General features: G+C 44.3%; 1 protein-coding gene across 7 annotated transcripts in view; it reads left to right on the top strand.

Annotated features, from left to right (window-relative positions):
* The first annotated feature begins 3,491 nt into the window (after positions 1-3,491).
* Positions 3,492-11,335, top strand: part of WWOX (WW domain containing oxidoreductase) — an 811,261-nt gene continuing 803,417 nt past the window's right edge. For 3 of the 7 annotated variants that reach the window (XM_053270442.1, XM_053270441.1, XM_053270444.1), the window contains exons 1-3: positions 3,494-3,705; positions 6,791-6,855; positions 8,327-8,384. In XM_053270442.1, coding sequence (XP_053126417.1) covers positions 3,599-3,705; positions 6,791-6,855; positions 8,327-8,384 — 230 coding nt within the window. In that variant the 5' untranslated portion in view covers positions 3,494-3,598. Of the gene's footprint in view, positions 3,706-6,790; positions 6,856-8,326; positions 8,385-11,335 lie in introns of all 7 variants that reach the window. The other 4 variants (XM_053270440.1, XM_053270439.1, XR_008311186.1 and 1 more) reach the window with 2 other exon arrangements.

The following is an 11,335-nucleotide window of genomic DNA, read 5'->3' as shown; positions in this document are numbered from 1 at the left end:
ATACTATGTGTGTGACGTTGTGTGTGCGAATGATGCTTATTTTGCAAGGTCGGGGTTGGGTGGCAGGCCTCCAAAGGCCTTTAGGTCCAGGATCCAAAATTGTGTGTGTGAATAGAGGGATGATGCTTAATTTGCAGCCGGGGGTGAGGTGGTGGGGGCTAGGCTTCAAAGGCCTTTAAGTCCAGGCTCCAAAATTACCAACGTGCACCTCTAGCACCTTTTTACCCTCGCCTCCCACTACAGATGTGATTGGAACAGATCAGATTTCGAAAACACTGTTTGTAGGATGAGTCTGAAATAATCTCAATATTAATAACAGTGAACGTTTCCTGCCATAATCACAGATGGTCAGCGACTTCAACCTTGAGAAGCTAGACATTTCTTCCATGTTATTAGTGGAGTAGACAATCTGATCCTGATACACTTTTTTCCAAGGACTGCTAGGTCACACTGATTTCAAATCCAAATCTAGTCTGTGGGGCCTCAGCTTGTCCATTAAAAGACTGCTCCTGTTGAGCTCAGAAGCATCCCATTCTATCAGGATGCAAGTTTTAAATGTTTATTTGTCTGCACTGCCATCTGGTGCAGTGATCTGTTATTTCATACACTGTGGGCACGGTACTTTCATTACAGCTTCATGACTGGGATAGCCTTATTTCCCCTGGTCCACAGAATATATCCAACAACTCCTGCTCATTCTGCACTCACCCAGAGCATTCAGGTTCTGATTGATACTTGCTTTTAATCAGCACCTATAAATAGATTGCCAGTAAATATCTACTATGTGGATAACCCTACTAACCGGGCGAAGCAGTGGCTCCTTTTTGCAGGAGGAGAGCAACTGTGCTCTTCTTCGTTACAGAAAAACATCTATCCCAGTGGCTGTTGCTGGTGTGTGTTTTTCTGTGAGTCCCTTGGGAAAGGGAAGCATTGTTCTTATTTCTTTTGCTATGTAAACGGTGTTGAGAACTTTTTAGGGATGGGCAAACGGGCTCAAAATTGAGCTGGTTCAGAGGCCTGATCTTAAGCTGAACCAGACCTTGTTCTAACTGAACCGAACCGGTTGGTTCAGAACTGGCTCAAAGCCCTACTGGCAAAAGGGGATCTGGCGTGGATTCTCTTTTACCCGTAGGAACATAGGAAGCTGCCATATACTGAGTCAGACCATTGGTCCATCTAGCTTAGTATTGTCTACACAGACTGGCAGTGGCTTACCGATAAAGGGGAATCCTTGCCCTTTGCTGGTAGGGGTTCAAGCCAGTTCGAAACTGGTTTGAATTAGAACTGAACCGGGGACTGGTTTGGAGGGGCCAGAATTGAGTCGGCCCAGTCCAAATTCGGTTCGCATTCGAACCAAATGGGGGAAACCAGTATTGTGAACATCCCTTATGACTATTACTATAACTATTACTATATTAGTATTCATTTCAAGTCAGCATTTGCATTCCCTTATTGGTGCAGGAGGCTGAGGCTGAGTGGCTGTATACCATAGCAGTGGTGAGATTTGACTGTGGACTTCCTGATCCACAGCTTAGAGAACCCTTAGAGAACTTAGGGAACTTGCAAATTTTGCATGCAAAGACCTGAGAAATAACTGCATTCTCATTCACTCACACTCCGCCTGTCCCGAGTCGCCACCGAACCAGCCAGTGGCATCCACAACGGAACCTCCCCAGATTATCTTAATAGGTCCAGGGTTCACGAAAAAGAAGGTGCTCTCTTACGTACCCTGGACCCAAGCCATTAAGGGTGCTTTCCAACTCTGTACAAATCTCTAAACAAACAACACATGCACTAGCATGTACAAGCCTGCAGCTCAATCCTTATTGTTACTCACAATGGAGATGTGATTGTGTTCAGTGGGACTCCACTAGGGATGTGGACGGAACCGGGTGGGGGTGGTTTGAAGGGATGGGGGGTTAGACTTTAAGGGCGGGCGCGGGTGCACTTACTCCTCACCCTGCTTCCCCCCCCCCCCCCGCCAACACTCAGTTCCTGTAAAATCCTTCAGGGCGGTAGCCCAGGATATGTAAGAGAATGTCTTCTTCACTATAAGCCCTGTTGCCCATTGAGATCATCTGGAGAACTTCATCTGCAGTTGCCATGAGCTCATCCGGTGGCTACACAGGGACGGGCCTTTTCTTGTTGCCACCTGGAGACACTAGAATGCTCTTCCTGCTGCAAAAAGAGCCTCAGGGGCATAACTATAATTAGGCAAGGGGAGACAGTTGTCTGGGGGCCCACTGCCTTGGGGACCCCCCAGAGGCAATTCACATGGCTGACTCCCCCAGCCACGCACCCGCCCGGGCTTCCTTCAGTTGTACTCATCCTCAGAAATTGATGTGAGCGTTAAGACCTGGAGCTACCAGAACAGCATGCCTTTCTCTAGTACCATGAAATGACTTGCATCGCCCACAATTTACAAAACCTTAAAAAAAATAATCCAGGAGGATGTTCTATTGTGGCACAAGATTTCCTTACTTCATGAGCTGAGCTTCAGATTTTAAAATCTTGTCTCTGGGCCCACTCTAACCTTGCTACACCGCTGAAGAGCCTCCCCATCTCTGACGACTTTTTATAGGTTTCTAAAGGTTCATTTATTCACCCAAGCTTTTAAACAAACTTGTGGGTTTAAATTCTTTTCAGGTTTTAATTTCTGTTGTAATTGGTTTATATTGCTGTAAATTGCCCAGAGATGGGTTTGCTGCAGTATACAAATATACAAAATAAATAATGCATAAATCTGCAGAACAGCAAAACTGCATTCCCTATGTTTAACACTCATTTAGGTTGCTTTGGAGAAGGGCGGAGGAGCTCTAGGTTGTTACATACTCGTGGACCATGTGGGCACTTAATAATGATAATGATAATAAATAAACATGACATCATCTTGCCACTGCTCTAGGGCCATCTTTCTAACCTCCTGAATTTAGAATTGGGCTGCTGTTTTGTACCCAAGAGCGACTCTGGATTGACTCCAAAGAAATGTACTTTAGAAGAGGTTTCCCCTGTACTTTAGAGGTTCCCAAACTGCTCAATACCTTATGTGCAAGCAATTAAAAATGCACCTCAGATGCAAATATGCTCCTTTTAAGAGGATACTACTGAGAGAATGACAACCACATCTAACGATCTATCAATATCTCCCCCGCTCACATATGTTAATATCCATTTGGTAACAACCTGGCATTTGCTACCACCAGTATACTCTTACACGCAACTATCTTTTATTCCTAAAGAAAAGGAGCGGGATGTTTTTCTAATCGACTGCAATTTAGATTAGAAATTGCTTGATTCCCAGTTATAACTCCCTATTTGTCCCCCTCTAGTTAGGCGATCCCTCCTTTCTGTCCTGACTTCTCTAACCGGAGGAGGAGATTGGAAAAGCTTCTTCCGCGAGGAAACGGCACGTGCGGCTCCTTTCCCCGGGACTACGTTTCCCAGGCTGCACCGCGCCCTCCGCGCCCTGGGATTGGCGGAGGCGGACCGGAAAAGGCCGTGCTGGGGACGCCAGAGGCCGGGTGCTTCCTGCAGGAGTCAGGAAAGAGGAGAGTCGGTCCCCGCTGGAAGGAGGAGAAGGTGAAGGCTAGGCTCGGGCATGGCGGCGCTGAAGTACGCGGGGCTGGACGACACGGACAGCGAGGAGGAGCTCCCGCCTGGCTGGGAGGAGAGGACCACCAAGGACGGCTGGGTCTACTACGCCAAGTAAGTCCAGGCCAGCCAGGGGTCTCCCAGGCGCGGTCGACTACAACTCCCATCACCCCCCTGCTGCTGCTGCAGCAGTGGCCAAAGGCCATTGCGTGTGCATTATGGTGGCACGTGTGCATCATGGCCTTTGGGCTCTTGGGGGTGATATGCGTGTAGCCCTGGGAGGTTTCTCGGCTGCACTGCCTGCCAGAACTCCTTTGGGCTCTGCAGCAGCAATTGCGACTCTTGGGTTTAGTTAGGGCTTTGGTGGTGCAGTGGGTGGGTAGGTAGGTAGGTACTTGGCACAGCATGCAGTGGGGGAAAAAAAAGCACAATATTCTCAGAACAGCTGCTAGCCTGACCCTTGTGGTGTAGTGGACCAGGACCGGAGAGACCAGAGTTCAACTCCCCACCACCGCTATTCAGCCCTGAAACTTGCTGGGTGGCTCTGGGCCACTCATGTATCGCTCAGCTTAACCTACCTCACAGGGTTGTTGTGAGGGTGCACATAACCCTGTGGTTGTGTGGAAGCAAAGTAGGAGGAAAAACCTGGGTAGAAGTGCATGGAAGTAAGGTAGGAGGAAAAGCTACCCAGGTTTTCCTCCTACCTTGCTTCCGCACCACCGACAATTGGGAGTGCACACAGCTTCCAAACTCAGGTTGAACACAGGGTTTTTTTGATTGTGTCAATGACCTCGGTGCCTTTCTGCAAGCCAAGTTGCTGGAGGCAGTATACAATTTAGAAAGTATTAACAAATACACTTGCAAAAGAGGCAACTGTTGGTGATCTAATTGTTGCTTACTGACACAGGTTCAGAAGTTGTCATGTTGAAGTGATTCACTGAAAGTGACACGAATTGCTGCTGCTGGTGTTGGCATGCCAGTTGCGCTTGGGTTAGATTTCAGCTCTAGTCTATTGGGACTTGAAATTTAAAAGGAAAGTTGGGGTCTTGTACAACTGCATGTACTCGCTCTCCTCCCGAGTTATAATTCAGCTACAGCTGGAAGGCCAAGTTTGCCCACACCTGTTCCAGGCTGTCCTAATAAGCGTTCTAGATTGGAATGGGAGCTCAGTAGTACCTGTGCAGGGTCAAATTGTTGACTTGATAGCCTGTGTAAAGGTAAAGTGTGCCGTCGAGTTGGTTTCAACTCCTGATGACCACAGAGCCCTGTGGTTGTCTTTGGTAGAATACAGGAGGGGTTGACCATTGCCTCCTCCCAAGCAGTGTGAAATGATGCTTGTCAGCATCTTCCTATATCGCTGCTGCCCAATATAGGTGTTTCCCATAGACTGGGAAACATACCAGCGGGGATTTGAACTGGCAACCTTCTGCTTGTTAGTCAAGTCATTTCCCCGCTATACCAATTAATGTGACTTGATACACTGTGTACTGAGACTTAAAGTCCACAAAACGCTTGAAAAGGACAAAGTTGTTTCAAGTGAGTTTAAGTGCATATCTGTTCTGTTCTAAAAGATTGAAACCTGATAATCAGTTTGTTTTTTTCCAAAATAGGCAAAAAATACTGTCCACCCCCTCTCCCCACTCTAGGCCAGGAGTGGGCAGTCTGTGGCCTTCCAGCTGTTGTTGAACTAGAATTCCCATCATCCCCAGCTACAATTTATGTAGTTCAACAACAGCTGGAGATAAGAACATAGGAAGCTACCACATACTGAGTCAGACCATTGGTCCATCTAGCTCAGTATTGTCTTCACAGACTGGCAGCGGCTTCTCCAAGGTTGCAGGCAGGAGTCTCTCTCAGCCCTATTCTGGAGATGCTGCCAGGGAGGGAACTTGGAACCTCAGACACTCTTCCCAGAGTGGCTCCATCCCCTGAGGTGAATATCTTACAGTGCTCACACATTTAGTCTCCCATTCAAAGGCAACCAGGGTGGACCCTGCTTAGCAAAGGAGACAGTTCCTGCTTACTACCACAAGACCTGCTCTCCTCCCAAGTTGTAATTCAACAACAGCTGGTACACCAAGTTTGCCCACAGCTGCTCTAGGCTGTCCTAATAAGTGTTCTGGATTGCACAGTAAACCTGCTTTGTCTTAATGATGTTCAAACGTGTGCTCTCTGCTTCACAAATACAGTTTTAGCTGCATCTTGCATTACCAATGGAGTCTTACTTGTTTTTACAGGGTACTTGGGTAAAAATAATAAATATTATTTATTCAATTTCTTTTTTTGTAAGAAATTGAATTAATAATAATAATAATAATAATAATAATAATAATAATAATAATAATTAATGGGTACAGTTCCAAAAGACCTTGAAGAGCACCTCAATACCATAGGGGCCACAGAAATCACCATCAGCCAGTTACAAAAAACAGCTTTACTGGGAACAGCCTATATTCTGCGATGATATCTATAACAATTGACAATAAAATTCAGCCATCCCAGGTCCTTGAGAAGGACTCGATGTCTGGATAAAACAAACCAGTCAATAACACCTGTCTGACTGTGTAAACAAGAGATAATAAATACTTCTAGGGTTCAAAACTTTCCTGTTAGTTTTCTTTTGGAATCCTTGGTGCTTCTCACTTTGCTCCCTTACACCTTTTCACTTGTAGGCCTCCATTCTGCTAAACCAGACTTCTGAGTCAATTGATTCTGTTCCTAGTAGTATGCTCGGAAGATTACATTCTCCTGGCCCAGCCTGGCAAACACTGACTTCATTGCTACAAATTTCCATCAGTTAAATACTCTAAAGATGATTGGTGCCAGAAAGCATTGCTTAGAAAGTCTGCCTATGCACTTAGATTCACTTGAAACAGCTTTGTCCTATTCAAGAGTTTTGTGGACTTTGAGTAAGTCTGCATACACAGGCTATTAAGCCAACAAACTGGGAAAGGTGCCTGCACAGGTACTACTGGGTGTCTGCTAGTACGGAGTACACAGAATTGTACAAAACCTCGGCTTTCTATTTATCGTGTCTATTGGGACTAGAGATTTAAAGGGCATCGGTACTTAAATACATTACTTTGCCCCATTAGGAAAACAGACCAGAGCTTTTAATGAGACCCTTACATGAACCACACTTTTTATTGCTTCTGTGAACACATTTCTTGAAGATGCCTCCTCTTCTTTTCCTTTTCAGTCACCTGGAAGAGAGGACTCAGTGGGACCATCCCAAATCGGGGAAACGGAAGCGTGTTGCAGGAGGTTTGTATATGTGTGGTGGTCTCTAATCAGCCTATCAATTGTCTCTTACTTTCCTAGACAAGACACTGAGGACGACTGAGATGTGGACATGATAGCGCTCTTCAGATACCTGAAGGGGTGTGGCATAGAGGGCAAAGAGTTGTCCTCGACTGCGTCAGAAGGCAGGTCTGGATATACAGTGTATAGGAGGATAGATCTGGGCTGAACAATAGGAGAAAACCTGGAACAGTAAGAGCAGGTTGATAGTAGAAACCATTACCTAGGTTGATGGTGGGCTCTCCTTCAGTTGAGGGCTTCAAGCAGAGTCTGGACAGCTATCTGGGGATATCCTTGCTCAGGATTTCCTTTTCTGAGTAGGTGGTTGGCCTAGAAAGTCTAAAAGTCACCCTCTGATGTAGTTTTGGGGTCTGCCTTTGCACATGGAAGCTTGACTGGATGTGCTTTCCTCTGTGGTATTGGAGGCTAGGTTCAGGAGACTCTATTAGGAGAGACTATGCCCTTGTGGGAATAGGGAGGTTGAAACAGTTGGCCATGTGCTCTTGTATTGTGTTTATCGTGATTTACGGTTTGTTTGTTTGTTTGTTTGATTTCTATACCGCCCTTCCAAAAATGGCTCAGGGTGGTTTACACAGAGAAATAACAAATAAACAAGATGGATCTCTGTCCCCAAAGGGCTCACAATCTAAAAAGAAACACAAGATAGACACCAGCAACAGTCACTGGAGGTACTGTGCTGGGGGTGGATAGGGCCAGTTACACTCCCCTGGCTAAGTAAAGAGAATCACCACGTTAAAAAAAAAAAAAAGACATTTTGTTTATGTTGGGTTTTAGAGATATTACTCCCCGCTCTTTAGGTATCCAAATCATTCTGATGAGTTTTACATAAATGTGCTTCTTTCTGATAATCATGCCAGTGTCTCACAGCAGGTAGCCAAATCTTGTATGTGTGCAATTAAGTTCTGCACATGGTGTGCCAGAAGTGGTTAATTTAGGTTTTTTTGGGTTGTTTCATCTTATTTTTATCTCATTTTGCTTTTATGCAATAGCTTCTATATGTATTTATATGGATCTGTATTAATATTCACGCTTAGGGTTCTCTTCATCTAGGTCTGAGCTGAAATATGTAGATTTGATCAAAGGCCGTAATGAACTGAACTCCTAAAATAAGCATTGGAGGCTCTGCTGTCTGACCCATACTTATTAGAAGTTCAGTTGATGGATATCAGGAACAGAACCTTCTTGGTCTAAATTTTTGTTGAGTTCTGAAAAGTCCTTTAGAAACACATGACTTTCTGCTTTGACAGTGTTTATGCTTATTGCTGCTTTGCTTTATGTTTTTTAATGGATGTTCTATTATCACTTTGATGCTTGTGTCAACTTAACTGAAATTCATTTAAAAATAGCTATTTGAGCTGCAAGAGTAGTGACTTAAAACATGCGTTGAATAGATTTTGTATTTTGTATTTTTTAGATCTGCCATATGGGTGGGAGCAAGAGACCGATGAAAATGGACAAGTCTACTTTGTTGAGTAAGTGAGGATGGCTTTGTATGATTGGCTCTGTAGGACTGGAGGTTCCAATGCTTGCATAGAAGCAACATACCCACAATTTCGTTATTATGGTGACTTTCAGATGGTCTCCATTGTCAAATGAAAGTACGATGCAATCGTTACTAGCATTTTTGTAAATAATGGTAGTTAATATGTGTGATTAAACCGGTATAGGCCCTACCTTTGAACTGGATGCAAGTAATGCATTTGTGTGCTTGTAAAAAGTGGCTGAAGATAGTAGATCTGTAACAGTGGTAGCCTAAGAACCAATTCATAAGTAGCTTTTTCCTGCTTGAGGCTTTTATATAATCAAAACACAATCCTGGTTGCATAGGTCATATTTGTCTGGGAAAGCTTTTCAGTCTGGTCTGGCGTGTGTGTGTGTGTGTACGCACGCCCCCGCCCCCATATTCTAACACTTGAGGAGGATTGTATGACAGTAGCACACTTCCTGTTCTGTATGCACACAGGTTTGATTCCTGACCAATTAAATTGATTCCAATGGATTCCAAGGCCAATTAAAGGGCCTTGGGTTTTTCTATCATCTGCTACCCATCTTGAGTACTTGGAGCCATTTCCGGTCAAAATAAACAATACAGGGTTTGAGAGGCTCATAGCCTACTCAGTATAAGACAGTTTCATGAATTATGATATTTGACTCCCTGGTGGCTATTCCCCCCCCCCCGCTTCCAATGTCTGGATTGAAGTTCAGTGTTGGCTAGTAATGTCTGAATTGGCCTGCAGTCATAGGCTGTTGTTTCTTGATCATTGTAGACTATTAAAATACAAAAACGATCCTACTTTTTCTTATTCTGTTAGGGGAAACTTGCTGCTACCTAGTAGGTACAAAATAAAATGGCATATATCTTAATGCCTAGGAACACTAGCGATTGATAACCTAATATCAGAAATATGGCATAGAAATATGTTAAAATAAATAAATAACCTGAATGTAATTGACTTTTTGCGTCATGTGTTATGGGATGGGATAATAATGAACTACTTAAGGAGAAGCCTATACTTATGTCTTGGTATGATTGATTGATGGATTAAGTGCCGTCAAGTCGATGTCGACTCGTAGCAGCCACATAGATTCTCTCCAGGATGATCGGTCTTCAACTTGGCCTTTAAGGCCTCTCAGTGATGCATTCACTGCTGTCGTAATCAAGTCCATCCACCTTGCTGCTGGTCGTCCTCTTCTTCTCTTTCCTTCGACTTCAACTAAAGCTTCTTGGTATACAGAAGCTTTAATATTGCCAAAGATATTATGCAGTACTTGTTTCCTGGGAATAGGTCTCTACTTTCCTAAATCCCCAAAGTTGCTTTTTATGTCGGTCCTAGGCTTCTAGAATTTTCCTCCAGAAAAATGTATTGAGAACATTAATGGGATGTGATTTAATCCAGTTTAAGAAATCTAAATAATTCTTATTTAGTAATATTTTGTGTGTGTCTGCTTAGAACCATTAGACTTTCAATTACAGAAATAATTAGAGCTGATGACTTGAGATAGAAAATAATTCGCTTGAGTTTTGTCCCTTATATCTGTTACTGGTCAGCCTTGTAACTTTGTTGGGGAGGATTCTAGGATCTGTTGTCACCAAAGATGGTTGTTGGTGCTGCTTGTACTTCATCTTCCTCCTCCTAATCCAGTAGTTCCCAACTAAGGTTCCTCCAGATGTTGCCGAGCTACACCTCCCATTACCCCCAGCTAAAAGGCTGGGCATGCTGGGAGTTGTAGTTTAGCAACATCTGGAGGAACCCTGGTTGGGAACCACTGCCCTGATCCCTCAAGTCCCTTCTTCCTTTCATGGAAGGAGCTCCTGCTGATGGAGCACTTGTCCTCTGACCGTCTGGATGCTACCCAGTAAGTACAAAATAAAGCAGCATAAGGCTTAATGCCTAGGAACACTAGCAAAAGCAAAATTTGCTGCTTGTAAATTAGGCTCTCTGTGCCAGAAATAACTTAAGAACAGGTATCTCAAAATGAAGTATATAACCTCAGGTCCAACAAGAAGTTCTGGTAAGAACTAATCTGCTTGCTTTCATTTCATTATAATCTTAATTGATAATAACCATCTTCCCAAGCTACCCTACTTCCGCCTCAAAGGTTCATGTGTCTACCATCACAAACCACACCATTGAGGGGTCTCTACAACTGTAAAAAAATGGGGTCCAAATCGGACCGGGCATTGTGAAGCTCATCGGGGGTCACACACACGGAAAGCGGGGTGACCTTGTAAGCTTACTTACCTTAAGGAAAGTAGGCTATAAAATGGGAGATGGCCTACGGGGGAATTAGTTGGAGGGAATTGCTGCTCCCTTGCTCTTCAGCCAGGCTCCTAGTATTGAAAGATATGGGACAGCCCACTATTGCATAAAACTGAGTCTTGGGTGAAGGCCTCCTTGAGTTTGAGTTTCAGTGAGCAAATCACTATAGTACCCTCCAGCAGGCAATATGGCCATAGCTGCCAAAATCTAGAAGTGAGCTACCTTTCTGTGAGGCAGGTTTGATAAAACCTAAAATCTAAGAGTTTAATTCTGCACACTTCCCAGGACTGTGTGAAGTGCTGAAATTCAGGAGTTGTCCCTCACCAACCGGGAGGGTTCCATTTCAGCAGAACCTAGCAGTTGGCAAATTCGCGGTTAGCAAGGCATTAAAGTCTATGGGAAATGGGGTTTGGGGAACCTTGATCACAAAAACACTGAAAAATAAAGGGGGAAATGCTAAAAATGGCAAAAATCACCACATATCCCATAATATCACCAAGAGGAATGAACAAACCGAACCTCTGAACCCCCTAATAAGTAAAAAGCCTCCCCGAACGTGAAAAAAATCTTGCCAACCACAGATACTTGGGTCACAGTTGGTAGTCTGACTTGGGTCGCCAGTCTTGGACACAACTTTCCAGTTGCAGATTTTCAAAACCGCG

Source organism: Hemicordylus capensis, chromosome 9, assembly GCF_027244095.1.
Source record: "Hemicordylus capensis ecotype Gifberg chromosome 9, rHemCap1.1.pri, whole genome shotgun sequence".
Classification (NCBI taxonomy): Eukaryota; Metazoa; Chordata; class Lepidosauria; order Squamata; family Cordylidae; genus Hemicordylus; species Hemicordylus capensis.
Note: the sequence above shows the minus strand (reverse complement) of the source record. Positions and strands in the feature narration are given on the sequence as shown.